This window comes from Sturnira hondurensis, unplaced genomic scaffold, assembly GCF_014824575.4.
Source record: "Sturnira hondurensis isolate 20B ecotype Veracruz unplaced genomic scaffold, ASM1482457v3 Scaffold0007406, whole genome shotgun sequence".
NCBI lineage: Eukaryota > Metazoa > Chordata > Mammalia > Chiroptera > Phyllostomidae > Sturnira > Sturnira hondurensis.
Genome location: NW_028080037.1, coordinates 14,747,343 through 14,766,199, shown reverse-complemented (window position 1 = coordinate 14,766,199; position 18,857 = coordinate 14,747,343). Strand labels below are relative to the sequence as shown.

The 18,857-nt window shown below is 55.0% G+C and overlaps 1 protein-coding gene across 1 annotated transcript in view; it reads left to right on the top strand.

Annotated features, from left to right (window-relative positions):
- The first annotated feature begins 396 nt into the window (after nt 1-396).
- The window catches only part of MN1 (MN1 proto-oncogene, transcriptional regulator), a 46,215-nt gene continuing 27,754 nt past the window's right edge, over nt 397-18,857 (top strand). The window contains exon 1 of the mRNA XM_037052398.1: nt 397-4,559. Coding sequence (XP_036908293.1) covers nt 800-4,559 — 3,760 coding nt within the window. The 5' untranslated portion in view covers nt 397-799. The remainder of the gene's footprint in view (nt 4,560-18,857) is intronic.

Sequence of the window (18,857 nt, the reverse complement as noted above, 5' to 3'; positions counted from 1 at the left end):
CCGGGGTGCAGCGCACTGGCCACGGAGCAGGGGAACCGTGTCTTCCCCCTAACCCTTGGCTCCAGCCCCGGGTACCTGCCACCTCCTCAGTCCCGCTGCGACCTCGGCTCGAGGGCGAACATTGGTGATGCCGAGCGGAGACTGCAGTCCTCCAAGCCACTGAAGAAACAGTAGCCGCTTGCTCGGGGCCGACCGGGACTGTGCGAGCGGATCGTGCTTGGCGGAGGCTCGGGCTACCGAGTGCCGGGACTCCGGGGGGAGGGGGGAAGGGACCGCTCTGTCTGTGTCCTGGCGGCAGCCACGGCTTTAAAGGGTCTTTCTGCCCGACCCTTTAGCAGCTCCGCTAGGAACTCCGGGAGGCTTCGGGCGGCGTCCTGGGGCTCCCTACACGACCTGATCGGACTTAAGAAGGTGATCGCTCTGCTTTCCCTGCCTCCTTCCCGCCTCCTTCCCCCTACTTAACTTTTTGTCTCTACTCACCTGCAGCTCTGTCCCTTCCCCACAAACCCACCAGTGGCTGTGCCAACCGCGCAGGGCATGGGCCCTCCAACACCGCTCCTGGAGGCCCCGCGGCGCCGCAAGATGTGAGAGGCCCGTGTGGGGCAGAGCCAAAGCTTCGGGAGAGGAGCTGATAGCCCCCAGCCTCCACAGGCCAGGAGGGGTGGCCGTGCGCGCTGTGCCCCCGCGGTGCTGACCGTCCCGGAGCGCCCAACCCAGGGCCGGAACGAGTAGCTGGCCGGAGGCGCGCAGCGGAGGGCAGGCTGTCATGCCCTATTGATTCCCTCACCCCCCGCCAAGTATGTTTGGGCTGGACCAATTCGAGCCCCAGATCAACAGCAGGAACGCTGGCCAGGGCGAGAGGAACTTTAACGAGGCCGGACTAAGCATGAACACCCACTTTAAGGCCCCGGCTTTCCATACTGGGGGACCCCCTGGCTCCGTGGACCCTGCCATGAGCACGCTGGGCGAGCCCCCAATCTTGGGCATGAACATGGAGCCTTACGGCTTCCACACGCGCGGCCACTCGGAGTTGCACGCGGGGGGGCTGCAGGCGCAGCCGGTGCACGGATTCTTTGGAAGCCAGCAGCCGCACCACGGCCACCCGGGAGGCCACCACCCCCACCAACATCACCCTCACTTCGGGGGCAACTTTGGTGGCCCGGACCCAGGGCCCTCGTGCCTGCACGGGGGTCGCCTGCTCGGCTACGGCGGCGCCGGCGGCGGCCTGGGCAGCCAGCCGCCCTTCGCCGAGGGTTATGATCACATGGCAGAGAGCCAGGGGCCTGAGAGCTTCGGCCCGCAACGACCCGGGAACCTCCCGGACTTTCACAGTTCGGGTGCCTCGGGCCATGCCGTGCCTGCCCCATGCTTGCCGCTGGACCAGAGCCCGAACCGAGCCGCCTCCTTCCACGGCCTGCCCGCCTCCAGCGGCTCCGATTCCCACAGCCTGGAGAACCGGAGGGTGGCGAACCAAGGAGCTGTCGACTCGCTGGAATACAATTACCCGGGCGAGGCGCCCTCGGGACATTTCGACCTGTTTTCGCCCTCTGATTCTGAGGGGCAGCTGCCTCATTATGCGGCGGGTCGCCAGGTTCCCGGGGGCTCTTTCCCGGGTGCCTCGGCCATGCCCAGAGCTGCAGGCATGGTGGGCTTGTCCAAGATGCACGCCCAGCAGCAGCAGCAACAACAACAGCAGCAGCAGCAGCAACAGCAGCAGCAGCAGCACGGTGTGTTCTTCGAGAGGTTCGGTGGGGCCCGCAAGATGCCCGTGGGCATGGAGCCCGGGGTAGGCTCAAGGCACCCTTTAATGCAGCCTCCCCAGCAGGCCCCACCACCCCCTCAGCAGCAGCCCCCACAGCAGACTCAGCAGCCGCAGCAGCCACAGCAGCAGCAGCCTCCGCCGCCCGGGCTTCTGGTCCGTCAAAATTCGTGCCCGCCTGCGCTCCCCCGGCCCCAGCAGGGCGAGGCGGGCACCCCCGGCGGGAGCCTGCAGGATGGGGGCCCCATGCTGCCCAGCCAACACGCGCAGTTCGAGTACCCCATCCACAGGCTGGAGAACCGGAGCATGCACCCTTATTCCGAGCCTGTGTTCAACATGCAGCACCCCCCACCGCAGCAGGCGCCTAACCAGCGGCTGCAGCATTTCGACGCGCCCCCTTATATGAACGTGGCCAAGAGGCCGCGCTTTGACTTCCCGGGCAGCGCGGGAGTGGATCGCTGCGCTTCGTGGAATGGCAGCATGCACAACGGCGCTCTGGACAACCACCTCTCGCCCTCCGCCTATTCGGGCCTACCCGGCGAGTTCACACCGCCGGTCCCTGACAGCTTCCCCACAGGGCCACCCCTGCAGCATCCGGCCCCAGACCACCAGTCCCTGCAGCAGCAGCAGCAGCAGCAGCAACAACAACAGCAGCAGCAGCAGCAGCAGCGCCAAAACGCGGCCCTCATGATTAAGCAGATGGCGTCGCGGAATCAGCAGCAGCGACTGCGCCAACCCAACCTGGCCCAGCTAGGCCACCCCGGGGAAGTGGGCCAGGGTGGCCTCGTGCATGGCGCCCCAGTGAGTGGCATGGCCACGCCGAACTTTGAGCGCGAAAGCGGCGGCGCCAGCGCGGGGCGCCTGGGCACCTTTGAGCAGCAAGCGCCGCACTTGGCGCAGGAGAGCGCATGGTTCCCAGGTCCGCATCCTCCACCTGGTGACCTGCTGCCCCGCAGGATGGGAGGCTCGAGCCTGCCCGCTGACTGCGGCCCGCACGACCCCGGGTTGGCGCCGCCCCCTCCGCCGGGTGGCTCGGGGGTGCTGTTCAGGGGCCCTCTGCAGGAGCCGCTGAGGATGCCCGGAGAGGGCCACGTGCCCGCGCTGCCCTCCCCAGGCCTGCAGTTCGGGGGTAGCCTGGCAGGCCTAGGCCAATTGCAGTCACCGGGGGCTGGAGTGGGGCTACCCAGCGCACCCTCCGAGCGCAGGGCACCGCCGCCAGATTTTACAGCACCCGCGCTGGGGGGCCAGCCTGGCTTCCCGTTCGGCGCAGCGAACCGGCAGGCCACGCCACACAGCGGCCCAGGCGTGAACTCGCCCCCCAGCGCAGGCGGGGGTGGTGGCAGCTCTGGCGGCAGCGGCGGCGGGGGCGCCTACCCGCCGCAGCCTGATTTCCAGCCCAGCCAACGCACCTCGGCCAGTAAACTGGGCGCGCTCTCGCTGGGCTCCTTCAACAAGCCCAGCTCCAAGGACAACCTGTTCGGCCAGAGCTGCCTGGCTGCGCTCTCCACAGCGTGCCAGAACATGATCGCCAGCCTCGGGGCCCCCAACCTCAACGTGACCTTCAACAAGAAGAACCCGCCCGAGGGGAAGAGGAAACTGAGCCAGAACGAGACCGATGGTGCGGCCGTTGCCGGTAACCCAGGCTCGGATTACTTCCCCGGAGGGACTGCACCGGGCGCTCCCGGGCCCGGAGGCCCGTCGGGGACCAGTAGCAGTGGCTCTAAAACCTCGGGGCCGCCCAACCCTCCTGCCCAGGGGGATGGCACCAGCCTCTCTCCCAACTACACCCTGGAATCGACCTCGGGAAACGATGGCAAGCCTGTGCCCGGGGGCGGTGGCCGGGGAAGGGGCCGCAGAAAAAGGGACAGTGGTCACGTGAGCCCTGGGACCTTCTTCGACAAATACTCAGCAGCACCGGACAGCGGGGGTGCGCCTGGGGTGAGCCCAGGGCAGCAGCAGGCACCAGGCCCAGCCGTCGGGGGAAGCTCCACGGGCGAGGCACGTGGGGCACCTACGCCTCACGAGAAAGCGCTCACTTCGCCGTCGTGGGGGAAGGGGGCCGAGTTGCTACTGGGGGACCAGCCGGACCTCATGTCTTCCCTGGAGGGCGGGGCCAAGTCGGACCGTAGTTCCCCGCATGTGGGTGAGTTCGCCTCAGAGGAGGTGAGCACCAGCTACGCCAATGAGGATGAGGTGTCGTCCAGCTCCGACAACCCCCCGGCCCTGGCCAAAGCGAGTAGGAGCCCCCTGGTGACAGGCTCGCCCAAACTCCCTCCCCGAGGGGTGGGCGCCGGGGAGCATGGACCGAAGGCGCCCCCGCCCCCGCTCGGCCTGGGCATCTTGTCTACCTCTACCTCGACCCCTGACAGCTACGGCGGCGGCGGGGGCGCTGGCCATCCCGGCACGCCGGGCCTGGAGCAGGTCCGGACCCCTACGAGCACCAGCGGCGCCCCGCCACCCGAGGAGATCCACCCGCTGGAGATCCTCCAAGCGCAGATCCAGCTGCAGAGGCAGCAGTTCAGCATCTCGGAGGACCAGCCCCTGGGGCTCAAGGGGGGCAAGAAGGGTGAGTGTGCCGTGGGGGCCGTGGGCGCCCAGAACGGAGACAGCGAGCTGGGCAGCTGCTGCTCCGAGGCCGTCAAGAGCGCCATGAGCACCATCGATCTGGACTCCCTGATGGCGGAGCACAGCGCCACCTGGTACATGCCGGCTGACAAGACCTTGGTGGACGGCGCGGACGACGACAAGACGCTGGCGCCCTGGGAGAAGGCCAAGCCCCAGAACCCCAACAGCAAAGAAGGTATATGCGCTCTTCCCGGTCCCCTTCCCACCTCGGAGAGACCTGCCCCACCCCCACTGCAGGCTTAGAGCCCCGCCCTGAAGGCTCCTTGAAAGGGGTGGGTTCTTGGGGTTGGGAGAGCACAGGACTCTCTTAACGCCGAGCCCAGAGCGGGATACCCTTGCTTTAACTTACACCTAGGGCTCTGTGAGCCCGCCCCTGCTTCCCCCCCAGGTGCTGCCAGGCAGACTCTAGTTCCATTGGGCAGCAAGAACTTAGGTGGCAGCCCTTTGGGCGCCATTGCAGAGTCCCTTCTGCCCTCAAGTTTTAGCTGTGTTGCCGGGTGCTCAGAGGTCTAGGAGCCTTCCTTTCCCCACTGAGACCCCTCATCGCTCTCAGCTTTCAGGCTGGCTGCACTTCTTAGGGGTCGTGTGCCCCGCACCCCTTCTTGGTAGGACACCTGGGGAGTTGTGTTAAGGCCTCCCCACCTTTCCCTAGTCAGCCGACCGCTAGCTCCAGCTCCCTTCCACGTGCCAGCATCTTTAGAAAAGAAAGTTCCCAGCTCTGGTTGTCGCAGCGTCACTCTGAGGCAACACCTAATTTAACATTTGCTCCTAATGAGTAGCCGTGTTGTCTCTCCTCAACGGCGAGCGTTGGGTTGGGAAACGGGAGCCTTGCAGGGGTTGTAGGAGGCAGGCAGCCTCTTCCAGGTCCGTCTCCTTTCTGTTTAGTGGGGCTGGGGTGGGGTCTGCTTGGCAGAGGCTGGACCACTCACCCAGTGCATCACTTGTATGTGTGTGTGTGTGTGGGGGGACATGGATATATATTCTTAAGACACAAAGGACCCACCTTCGTCAATATCTCCCTGGCTTTGGTGACAGATGTCCAGTCCCAGCTCTCCTTTGCATTCTAAGCATCCCCGCCCCACCAGGCCTGGAGGCTTCTTAAGGTGGGTGGGACGGTGGTTAGTCAGTGAACCGCCGTTCCAGTTAAAGTAGTAACAGTTTTTTTTAACCTAAAGAAGACTGGGCTGCTGTAGACATCAATTTTATTTTCATGGGACCTTCCCCCCCACCCTTCCAGATAATAGCTTCTTAAAATTAGGTGACATCATCCCCCCCTCATTCCTACCTTTTTCTTCTAAACCCTAGTTGAATCCTCTTGGTTTCGGCAGGCTTGAACGTCCTCACGAACGTTATTTATTCACCAGTGGCTGGCGATGTAAACGTCTTTAAAAATACACCCCTTGATTCTTGCTCCCTCTCAGAGTTCTTTTCCCTTTGCCTTCGGTTTCCCGGTCCTCCCCCACATCCTGCTATCTCTTGACCTGCGGTGTCAGGTGTGGGTAGGTTTTAGGAGAGCGGGATGGGCAGGAGGGGGAGGGGAAGTGCGGCTGGAGTTGGGTGGTTCAGAACTCTGGGCTTTCAGGGCGCCCGTCCCGGGTAGCTTTCCCGCTTAGGTTTTCTCATTCATGAATGCAGCCTCGCTGCTTTTCTCTTTGTTCGCCTACTGCCCAGCCCGGGACGCAGCTCTCTCGTGTGGAGGCTGGTGTTTAGCATGCACAGCAGACGCTGGGGCCAGCATCGGCATTCTCCAGGCTTCTCCCAGGCACGGCCATAAATTGGTTAGTTTGGGACCCTCTGCTTCTTCTCCCCTTTGTCCCCCCCTCCTTTTAAAAATGGAGTTGGACACAACATCCTGCTCACTCACCCCCCCACCCCACCCCCTGCCTTTTATTTTCTTGTACACAACATCTCGGTCCCCGCCCGATCGATAGCTGGTTAGCACAAATCCCAGCCCTTGTCACTTCTACCTGGCTCAGCCTGGCCGCCCCTCCTCCTCCCCTTTCTCCCATCCCCCCAGTAATTAAGAACATATTGGCCAAAATGAGGTGAGAAAAGTTAAAAAAGAAAACCCGATTTAGTGAATTAATAAAGAAAAACTGGTAGCACTTTGCCTGTAAGTCTTTTGAAAGACCTTAGGTGAAGCGGAATTGGGCGGTTTAAATGAGGTTTTTTTTTTTTTTTAAAGGTGTCCCACCCTTCCCTGTCCATCCAACTCATCTTCCTTCACAGAAAAAAGTAAATGAAACGATGCAGGCCAGGAGTGAAGAAGTGTCATTAAAGAAATGTTTCATTTTGCTTGTTGCCTTATCACAGTCAGATAAGGGAAACTGTTGTTTTGGAAACAGATGCCAGCCACTTCGGGGCTGATTTCCCCTGTGCGCCCAGCTGGCCCTGCCCTGCGCCCCGGAGGACAGGGACTCCCTCCGGGGAGCGGCTGCAGGGCTGGCTGCCTTAGAGGTCTCTGGCAGGGACACCCACTTGACCTCCTTTGTTTTGCTCTCTGGGATGTGGGAACGACAGTTTCCTAGATAAAGCCCTGAATTGAGGTCACTCGGAGCTTCTGCAGCCTTGGGGCTGCTAGTGAAGGCTTTGTAAGGTATTTGCATCTGAGTCCCGCTCCCTTACTGCTAGTAAATAAGGATGATTAAACTTTTCATTGTGATAACACCCTACAGTTCCAGCTGCACAGGTTGTGTAAATAGGCACACAGAGCCTTCCGCGGGGCCCCTGAGAACCAGAGCGAAGTGTGCCACTTTTAAACAGAGTTCAAAAAAGAAAAATGAAAGGGAGATGTTCTGCTTTTCCTTAAACACAAGCCTGTATGGTCCCCTCAGCCACGAAGCAGTGGGGTCCAGCCGCTTCGAATACCTCCTTTAGGTTCCAGCCTCCACGAGTCCTTTCTCTCCTCCCCAGCCCCCCTCCCCCTCCAGGCAGAGCCCCTTTTTGTAATGATATTTTATTTTGTCACGCCATAAAACACGCCAGTACTAATGTGATTAAATATTAACACTGTTTCTGAAATTCTTCGCTCTGATGGCAAAGTCCTGGTCGGTATTTAACAAAGTGATCCCTGCTCTGATTGGAGAGAAGGAATAAGTCTTCAGAGCGGCACCCGGCCATGTAGCCAGGGGGACGTGCCCAGCTTGCCTTATGGGGTTTTGATATCCTTTAGAAACTAGACTAGCAAGTTGCAGTTCTGGAAAAGTCGAGGCCAGCTTGACATGTAATTACAATTTTTTTTTTAATCAGGGAAGTGAGCCTCCCAAAATTATGCTGCCCCTGACTTTTTTAACCCACCAAACAACTTTTATATAATGAGACTGTGCATCTCATCATGAGGTTCTGTTTGCACGAAGTTCGGGGCGGGGGAAGGGTGAGGACATGCAAAGGAAAAAAAAAAATCCAGCCTATTCAGGCATATATTAAATCAGTGAGGATTATGTGAATTGGAAATTAGTTTGCAAAATTGTTCACCTATTTTTTTTTTTTTTTGGTAATAGGTGTGTGGCTATGGAAGGATTTCAAAACAGAGAAGGAATGATAGATTGTAGATGAAGGGTAGATTGTAAAAAAAAAAAAGTATGTTTCTCCCCGCTCCTGCCCCTTCCCCAGAATTTTCAAAGCTTGAATGAGCCATATTTTGTGTTGTGTTTATCCTTGCCAAACTTCTATTCTGTTGGGTGCTTTCTATCTTAAAATCCGGAGCAGTCTAGAAACGCTCCTTCAGACGTGGAAATGGGAGAGGTCTCTGGGTTCGCTCTGCATGCAACCCTGCCCTTTTTGGAAGTATGACATTTTTACAGTGATGCGGAAGAAATTTTTGGAATTTCATGCTTCCCTCTGTGTTCCAGTCAGAACACTGCGAGCAGCGCGGAGAAAGAGTAGGCTGGGAGGATTTGATTACTGCATTTTCCTAGACAGGGGGCTGGCTCGGGGGAGGAGGGGTGTCTGTGCTGTTTTTCTGAATCCTTGTCCCCACTCCCCACACCTTGAAGAGAATTTTAAGGCTCACTCACCCTTGTCTGGGAAGGCGAGGAGCCTTGCGTTCCCGTTTCCCCCGTGAAACCGTCCAGCCAGGGTTGCATGCCTTCCTAGGACTTTTGCAGCCTCTGGAAGATGTAACCCAAAACTTCGCAGGTGTTAATCGGGGTAACGTAAACAGGAGCCCCCTTTGTGCAGTGATGTGAGGGCCTGCCTGCTCCCTGGCTCGTTCGGGACCCACTACGACTGTCCTTGGTGCCTGTTTAATATTTCACGGCACTAATAAACCTGTCTTCTTTGCCCGCCTCCCGACGTAAAACCCCAGCCCAGCACACAACTGCGATTATACACTTCTACTACATATTAATAAAGGACAAGGATGTTTGGAGGGGCTGAAGCTTATCGGCGTTGAACTTGTCAAGGTTTCTGCCACTGGATTTTCCTGGCTGTTTTCCTTTTAAGTAGCCACGGCCTTCTCCTATATAATACATACTTACCCATTCCCCTCAGTAGAAGTATATACAATGTTTGTAGATTGAAGGGTTTTCCTGGAGGATAGCTTTCTTTAATACAAATTCATTTACATTTCTTGGGAGGCCCCTTCAGACCGGAAGTGAGAGGCTGTTGCAATGCACTTCTATTTTATTGCGATTTCTAGGAAAGCAGTGAGGGCTGGTTAATCTAATTTCTCTTTCTAGCAATGAAATTCAATGGTTCCTGATATGATTTTGTTTGCTTGACAGAGGTATTTAAATTTCCACAAAGAATCTTAACAGACCCTGAAAATAGGGCTGCCCTGGCCAAGAAGTGACTCGATACCCTCTGCCGATATTAAATCTACATGTTTAATAAATATTCTGGGAGGGCCGGGGGAAATTAGAGGCGGAACGTTTTTCCCCCTGTGGAAGGGCCAACGTGTGGCTGTATCCTTGGAATTGCCAGGGTCTCCCCAACCCACGTCATGCTGGAAGATGTCGCAAGATCACCGTCCTCCCCACTTGAGTGACAGTAACACTGGGCTGTGCTCTTTGCCCTGGGAGCCATCTCCTTTGCCCAAAGCGTTCAGGAGAGAAAAACTCCTGGCGAGGAATACTGTATTTACCTGTTTCGTCCATTTGAGATTAAAAGGCTATAGCTTTAGGTAATAGGATCAAATGTTCTGGGCGTGGGTGAGGGCAGGCAGGCTTCCCCAGCACATTGTGACATAAAAACCCCAAGCCCTCTTGTGCCAGAGGGGACCTGGGTTCAACCCCTACCTGGGTCACCAGTGGGGGCGCCTTGCAGCCTTTGCTTGCTGCCCCACCTGCTTTATTGCACCCAAGTCTTCAGTCTAGAGGGGGCTGCAATAGCCCAGCTTCATCATTGTGACTCAAGTCGAGATTTTGACTTGCCGGGCGGTGTGTTTGTTTTCGGGTGAGGTCTATTTTTAGGCATGTCTTGGGTGGACAGATTTGAGTGTGGGTTTTGATTGCTAGAGGCTGAGATGTTGATATATACATGAGTGCGTGATCGAGAAGAGAGACCTTTGGGGAAAAATTTTCAAGTGTCCTCCTTGCCTCACATACACCGGAGCCAAGCGAAGTGGCCTAGGGGCCAGCTTGAGAAAGCAGGGCTGTGGGAGGTGCTGGGACTGGATCTCTCTGTCGTCCAAAGAGGAAAGCAGCCCCCGCCCCCCCGCCCACCACCGTGTAATCGAGAGCGTGAAGGAGCCCCTCCTCGCCCCACCCTGGGGTACACACATATCCATACGCATGGCCCAGTGTATTCCCATCACAGCATCCAGTTACTCCTCCTCCTTACCCTTAATGGACTCTCTGAAGGCGAGTAGGGGAAAAGCTAAACCTTCCATGTCAGTGGCCTTCTCTGGCAGGTTCTGACTCTGTAAAGGACTGAATGAGTGCAGGTCCTAAAAATAGAGGGAGGCATCTGAAGATCCTAATTATGAAACCCGGGCCTCCCGGCCCTCCTGGGCCTTGGGTGACTCTGATCTGGAGCACTTCAGTAGCAGACGCACGTCGCCCCTCGCGGTTTTGTCCGTGAGCGTGCACAGAGATGTCTCGCTGCCGGAGTTCAGCTAACACTACTCTTTGGCCAGGAGAGGAATCTTTGAATCAGTGCCCGCCCCCCGCCCCATCCCCCACACCCCCTCTCAGCTACGGGAAGTGGACAGTGCTTCTCACTTATGGAAATTCTTCTCCTTTATTGTCATCTTTTGGTGCCAGCGGCATGGCACATTTTGTTCAGTGGCTGCCCGGTGCAGAGGTGGCCCTGATCACTTTCTGTCATCTGCTGAAGACAGGACAGCACGATTCCAACACGCAGCCTTGTCCCTTTAGGGTGTGAGTGAGGAGATACCCATGAGTGTGCCCCTCAGGGAGCCCAAACTCCACACTTATTTTGGTGACCAGGATTGAAAAGCTGAGTTAAGTTGAATTTTTACTTGGGCGAGGAGGGACACTGGAGAGACATCAGTCTCACGGGGTGTAGTCACCTCACGCTTGCTTTGTTTGCTGGCCTGCGTGTTAACCAGAGGCCTCTGGGGTTTGGGAAGGCAGTGGAGGGTCTGGTCCCAACAGAGTGTTTGCCCAGAAAGAACATGGGGGAGACGTGGGTGGTAGAGAAAGTCTCTCAGGTTTCTTCACATCTTGAAATCCAAGGGGCTGTTTCTAACCTGTTCCTGATAGCTTTGGCCCGACCAGTCTGTGTCGGGTTGGCATCTCTGGGACCCACCGCAGGCAGGTCCGTCGCAGCCCCAGCGTCCCAAATTCCCACTCTCCCTCTTGGCTGAGAAAGCCGGTAGGTTTTCATAATCACGGCCTCCCTGAGAAGCTGGCTTTGAGAGAGAAGTCGATAGTGATTGTGTGTGTGTCCTTTCATGGTCTTTATACTTCAGCATGTGGACCCAAATGCCCTTTCAACATAAAGGCAATTGAATTGAACACTTTGGAGATCTGAGTGCATTCGGGATAGCAAATTGGCTCTTTCTGGATGTCCCAGAAGGAACATCGTACGTGGAATAGACTTGTGCAAAAGAGGGGAAAAACTTTTGGAGGAAATTGCGAACTGACTTTGCTTCTGAGGCCCTTTGAGGTTCCCCCCCCACCCCCACTCCCTCCTCCAACAGCCTGTCTTGTGAGAACTATGTGGCCTGGAGTTGGGTTCCATTCTGAGAGTTAAAAAAAATTAGTTTTTTCTTCTCATTGCTGATAATAATTTCAAGAGTCTCAGATACAAAGATTTCATTGGATCTTAAAGCTCGGGTCAACATTTTTGCTGGAGCGACATGGTCTCAGGCCCTTCTGACGCAGCTGGCTTTGCGTGATTATCTGAGGAAGTCGTCTGCCCTGAGTTGGGGGCCCCCAGTGTGGTGTTCCTGGCCATATTTGGGAGCTCCTGGAATGTTAGTGAGTGCGCAGTTAATGCGTGACAGTTAATGAGTGAAGCCCTCCACACACACACACACACACACACACTCTCCCTGTTCATCCAAGTCATCCAGGCAGGATGAGATGTCAAAAAGATATGACCCTTTTCAGTTACCGTGAAGCAGTGTTTTCAGACGCCCGTGGATCTTGGAACACAAGCATTGTCGAGTGAGTGGCAACGACCACCAGGAATAAAATACTTCTGAGGGACCGTCTTATGATGGGAGATGGGCCAGGGGAGTGTGCAGAAAATGTAGCAGGCTTTGAAAGCCCTAAGGCCCAGCCTTCCAGAGAAAGCCAGGGTTGGCTGAGAATTGTCTGAGAAGTAAGCGGGGTCTGCCTGGTTCGTGTGTGCTGTTTAAACAGTCCTTGAGAATGTTAGGGCCCAAGTCCTGATGTGGACACTCTGGCTTCCTTTCCTATGAGCCAGAAACACCCCCAGTTAGAAAGACTGGATGGAGATTGGGGTACATTTTATATTTTCTGGGGGGACAGTCCATTCATATGAGTCGAATGCTATTTACCAATAGTTGGGGTTCAGGAGTGAAAAATAATTTACAAATATGGAGGTTGTTTATACAGTATCCCCTGGGCGAGGCAAGGGTGAGCGAGTTGCTTAGGGGCCGGTGTCGGCCATCATAAAGGACAGACAGTTCTTGGCTGAGCTCTCCCTGCTGGGCCTGGGGCTTCCACATGACCGCAGATGTTTGGGGGGAAGTAGATGTGAAGACCCAGTCTGGGACTGCTGACTGCATGGTGGGTCTGTTAGCAATCAGGGCCCGTTTCTGTTTAGTGAGTGGCCCAGGCAGACACCCTGGGCAGGGTGGGGGATGAAGACCCAGATGGGCCCTGGGTGGGGTGAGCCCTGGTAACGTGCCTGTGGCAAACTTCCCCTGCAGAAGAACCAGCCCCCACGAGGCCTGCTGCAGACACATCGAGTTTCACAGATGTGCCCAGATTGTTCCATAAAAGAGGGACGATGGGGGTGAGAAAAAGCAGTGACCTTTCCCCCGGTGACCTCGTTACGTGACTGCCGAGGCTTCCCTCCCACGCCTGGACCTCCTCGGGGATTATCTGCTCACAAACCTTGCAGGCAGGTCCCACTGCCTCGACACGCAGGCAGTGCCCTCCCACACGGCATATTTTTTTTTCACTTTTCTGAATGGTAGGCTGAAAGAGAACGAAAGTAAGTGGGGGATTCAGCAAGAAGATTTCAGTGCCTTGAGATAAGCCGAGTGTGGAAAGGAGCTGGAGAAATGAAGTCTCCTCTTTTCTCCCCTTGGTCCAGCCCTTAACGCTTTTGCAGCGAAGCTTAATTGGCTCAAAACAAATTGACCATTTTCATGCCTTGCAATGTCACTTTTGGTGGTGGTTTAGTATTTGAGGGGAGAGAGGCTGCCGAGCAAAATTTGGCTTTTTTAAACAGGAGCAATTTCACGATCCTTATGCCGTGACTATTTCTAAATTGTCCGGGCATAAAGCTTTGGATGTTTTTTGCTGGTTTCGGCTGGTGTGCAAGCACGCACATGCACAGCCACCCAACACACGCGCACACACATACACACGGGCCTGAGAAGTCTTACTAAGAAAGGGAAAAAAAATAAATGTTTTTTTTCCCTCCAAGAAGAAGCTCATACCAAGTTTTGTCCCTGTTCAGTTTTAAGTAGAAGCTTATTGATCTCACTGTGATCAATTTTTGCCGAATTTGTAATCCTGTTAGGCCTCTGGGAGAGGCATGATTAATTTACTTGTACATTTCACTATTTTGGGTCAATCTAGTTAATAAGCATTTATTTTGTGCTCAGAGTGTTTGAAGCATTTTGCTGGGATTGGAAGTGTGAGAGTGTGTGTGTGTGTGTACAAGAATGAGTGTGCACACTAATGGAGTTGTACACCCATCCAAGAATAAAGGCCCCCTGGACTTGGTTCCCACCATCTCCCCAGGAAGAGAGGGTGGGGGGCCCTTCAACCATCACTTGTCTGGCGCAGGATGGGGGGGAGGGGAGAAAACCCAATTGCCCAGCATACCAAGCCTTCCAGAGACGTGGAGACAGCCAGAGAACATGGGTTGCCTTCTGGAGTCTTGGTCCCTGGAAAGTTTCTGAGCATTAATTCTTAATAGACTAGGAGCTGAGCCCCGACATGGAGAAGAGTTTGGAATCTTACACCGTGTTGGGGGGCCCTCCATGCTGCTGCCTGACAAATGGTGGTGCTGGGGAGGTGTGTAACTTCCAGAGAATCGCACGGTTTGACTTCCAAAGAAGGAAGAAAAAGTGTGCATACTGCTTGAAGGCTGGGATAACGAAAAACAAAGCAAAACAGCCCGCCGCTTTGGCCCTTCCGAACACTCAGCCTCTGAAGGGGCGTGTGTGTCATTTGGATGGTGCAGGCGCTGCAGCCGGTGGTCTCTGGGTGCCCCCCTTCCTCCCTGGGCTCCCCATTGCCTTCCTGTCTGTCTCTCTGTTTCCAGATGATGGGCTAAAATCCCAGTTTTATTATTATTATTTTTTAGAAACACGGGTTTCAGCCATAACAATTATAGAGCAAATGATTTCCCGAGCACCCCCATCCCCCGTTTCCTTCATTCCTCACGCACGTTTTCCACCGAGGCCTTGCCTTTGCAGAACAGAGGGCTGGACGGAGTGTTTTCGGCGTCTAGGCAGCCTGCAATGAACTTGAGGCGCTGAGGAAACAAGCATTGGGAGAGACGAGGATACAATTTCTTTTTTATGTGGGCCCGTTAAAATCTAATGGACATCAGAGTCTAGCCTTAGATTTGGAGAGGGTCTTTCATTTAACCCTTAAAACCAGAGTCATTTCCGGTAATTACGACGCCCCAGGCGAGACCACTAAATCTCCCGGAGTCTCATCCAGAAGACGGTGGCACCGGGGGTGGGAGGGCCTGAGGGGCACACCTGTTACCTGTATCGACTATAATTATGATATTTCTGGACTCCTGGTTTGAAAGGAAGAATTTAGGGGTTGAGCAGCGCTGGAAGAGAGTGGCCCGAGGCGTTCTGGCGCACGCACGGCAGTGAGATCACAGGGGCCCCCACGCTCCGAGCTCATCATAGCTTCCACATTTCCTAAATGAATTAATTTAGCTCCCCGACATTTGGTATTAAGTAGTTATTTTGGGAGTCCAACAGAAAAAGAGCTGGAAGACCTTTTTTTTTTTTTTTTTAAAGTAACTTTTCAGCAAGAAGTGAAAAGGCCTGCATTTTGAAGTTTGAGACCTCGGGCGTCCAGGCGGGTGCTGTCATAGGGGAGGACACCATGGGTGGGACCTGGCAAAGTGGCCTGGTCCCACCCCCGCCGGGGTTTTTGCTTCTCTGAGGAGGGGATTTCCCCGTTGCTCCACCGGCGAAAGGCCGCGACACCCCTACTCCTGGCAGTTTGTTTGGAAGTATTGTTTAGATTACTCTCGCTTTTCAAATGGAGAGAAACTTAGTTTAATAGGAGAACAGCAGTATTGCTCTCTTTGTATGTTTGCTTTAGTGTTTAAAAATAGTTTGTTTTTATGTCCTGAATTTCATCCTTTCTTGTTTGCTTGTTTGATGGAAACCGTGAGTGTGTGTGTGTGTGTGTGTGTGTGTGTGTGTAGGCATGCATGTGGGTGTGTGTGCGTGTGTGAGGCCAGCACACACATCTATAATGTACACGCAGGCCGTCAGATGGCTGCGGTCATGCACCCCCAAATCGGCTGCGATTTCACAGCTGGCTGAGGGGTTCAAAGCATTTGCTTTTTAACTTAAACCACCTTGCCCCTTCCTTCCCCATCAGCAGACCCCTCTCAACCCCCTCGTCCCCCACCTCCCTCAGCAATATTTATTTCTTCCTTAAGAAAGGCATGTCGGGCCTGTTTGCTGAGGTCCCTGTTGGAATCGATTTTCTGGGGTTATGTATTAAATGTGTTTGAGGGCGATTTCAGCCCTTAGCCTGGTCGCCCCAGCACTAATGGTAGCGGGGCCGATTATAGAGAGGCAAAGAATATTGTAAATGGCTTATGCAGAAAAACCATTTAGATAAAAATGCAATTTTCTCTTCTGCATAGAGTGCTAAGAATTAATAGCACATTCTTTCTAAATGGGTATTTTTATATTATATTTTCCTCCTAATGAAATTCTTTTCCCAAACAGGAGCATGTTTCATTTGAAACTTTAGAGTAAAATTGATCTGTTTTTAAGCCTGCAAACACTGGTGTCCCATCCCTCCCCGCTCTGATTTTTGACGCTGGATCACGCACAGGACGGGGATGGTGGTTCTGTCACTTTGCTGTCCACGTTCAGGCTGGGAACAGGCAGCGGGGCTGTTTTCCCTTCCTTCCTTCCTGGGGGTGAGTTTGGGGGTCCTTGGTGGTTTCAACAAACAGAGACACTGGTGTTGACATTCGAGCTCTGTGTGCTTGGTGCCCTCCAAGCCCTCCCCTGCCCTGAATAGGAGGCTCACCTCCCTTGTCCCAGGTAAATTTCCCACCATCTTCTAGGTGGGTCCCTCTCTCCCTGGCTTCTTCCCTACTTTTCAGGGAGGACCCCTGCCTGGTGCCTGCTTCCCATTACATGACAGCTGTGAAAGAGGATGCTTTTAGCGCCCGAGCACCCTCTGAGGGGTGGCTCTCTGCCAGGGCCGATGTGGCCATTTTGGGAGGAGTGGAAACTCAGAACTCCTTAGAAGACCGACTTCATGCATTCCAGCAGAAGCTTGTGGCGTCCTGGTTGCGGAAAGTCTTTGAGAGCTGGTTGCGCTGGCTGCCACGGGCCAGTGTCTGCTGACCCAGTTTTCCTGCCTGGGTGTGTGCACGTGGAGATACTGGGTAGACCGGGGTTGGCAGCCTGGACGTCCCTACAGCAGGGGAAGCTGCCGGGTTGCAGTAGATGGCCATCCCGAAACCCACGCTTGTAGTTTTCAGTGCTGACATAGCACCAAGGTCAAAGTGTAGGTGACATTTAACAGTGGGAAGGGACTCGCATTTTTGTGCCTCTTCTTCACAGCGTTGCCCAGCTGCCCAAGGCCCAGAGAGGCCCAGAGAGGGCGAGCAACTCAGCCAAGGTCACACAGTGCAGTTGCTGACCCTCTCAGCCTTGGCCTTCCCTTGCTGCTTCTTGACCCCCTCCCCTGAAAGCTGGCATCTGCTTTTGCTTGGCTGAGCCTTGTGCAGACTGGGGTCAGGGGCTCCTTCAACCAGAAGTTCCCGAACCTTTTGTAGAAAGCACCATGACATACGTCCCTGATGACAACAGCACTTGTTCGCCTTCCTCTTACGGAGGTGGACATTGTGCAGCAGACAATTCTTGACCTTGGAGAAATCAGTCATACCGGATCCTGCCAGATAAGTGGTCCAGGGGGCGGGCCTGGCCCTTTCTTTGACTGCTCCAAGCTATGAGCCTGTAGTTACTTCTGTGCTCCCAGCTCGGTTTCCTCACTGAGGACACTTTAAAAAGGGGGAAACAAGTTCTCACCTCATAGAAGTATTGTGAAGACTAAACAGGATAATTTTCACTTGACAGAACTCAATAGGATGACCATAATGATGTGGTTAAGAGCATAGGCTCTGGAGCCAGACTCCCTGGGCTCAAACCCCAGCAGCTCCACTTCTGAGCTGTGTGACCTTGGGCAGGTTGCTTAACCTCTCTGTGCCCCCATCTCCTCCTTGGTAAAAGAAGGGCAATAATAGTTCCTACCACATGGTGTTCTGCCAGCACTAGATTTTATTGACCACCTACTGTTTGCCAGATGTTTCACATGGAGGGTCGTCTCACTCTTCAAAGTCCATGATGACACGGTGGCTATGTGTCATCGTCCCGTCTTGGGGATGAGGGAATGAAGTGCGGACACAATAGGGGCTGGTGCTTAGGAGTCAAGTGCTTCAGGCTGGAGGGGCAGCACGCCGGGCCGTGCATCAGGCAGTTAGCACAGTGCCTGGCACCAGGGACTGGCTCAGTGAACTGTGTCACGTGACAGGGCAGGGCTGGGTGGGGGTCTCGCTGTCCGGTCCTCTCCTTGTTTGGGTCAGTCAGACCCTGTGCACCACTTGGTGTGCTGGTCCCAGCCCGCACAGCCAGCCCTGGTCAGGCATGGGTGGCTGGCAGTGGAAGGTGTCGCCATGGTATTTGGGTATTTATCTTCCTTTTGACAGTTCTTCGTGTGCACTGAAGGCGCAGACCCCCAGTATGCGTGAGGAATGGTCAGCCTTCTCGTTGAAGGAATTCAGGAGATGAGCTGGTCCCCAGCCTCTGAGCACTTTACCAGGAGCCCATGCTGACCATAAGCAATCTGGGAGCTGACAATAGAATATTGAACCCCTGTGTCTGGTGCCTTAGGTGGGGCCTTGGGAACCTGGCAGGCTTGGGCTGAACAGAGAGCAAGAGGGAGAGCGAACTTGAGAATGAATAAGCAACCCCGCCCTAAGTGAGAGTGGGAGGGTCTAGGGATCAGGAAGGCCTGGGTTCGAATCCTAGCTCTGCTACTTGTGTGCTGTGTGACCTGGGGCAGGTGGTTCACCTCTCTGAGCTTGGGTTTCCTCACCTGTAACAGGTGTAATCCCTGTGCCCTCTCAGAGGGCTGCTGTGGGCGTCCTGAGCCCTGTGCCCTGGAGGCAGTGAGCACAGGATAGGTTGGTGACAGCAAAGGCTTTGGAACCAGCAGGAGAGGAGTCATTCTCTGCTCCCACCTGGGGCCCGTGATGAAGTCACAGCACCTCTACCAGCCTCAGTGTCCTTGCTGCAAACGGGGGACAGTAACGCCCCTTCCTGAGGGCTCTGGCTGAGGTTCTTACTCTGGGGTGATGTGACCCCTCCCCTCAGGGGACACTGCCAGTGTCTGGAGGTGGTTTTGGTTGTCACAACTGCAGAGGAGGGAGGGTGCTACGGGCATCGAAAAGGTAGAGGCCAGGGGTGCCGCTAAACACCCTTCCACGCACAGGACCATCTCATCCCCTCTGCTCCCCTACGAAGAGTTATCCAGCCCAAAATGTCAAAGGTGCTGAGGGAGAGAAACCCAGAACCATGATGAGGGGCTGAAGTTAGTACAAATAATACTCAAAACATAGCAGTAAAGTCTCAATTGAA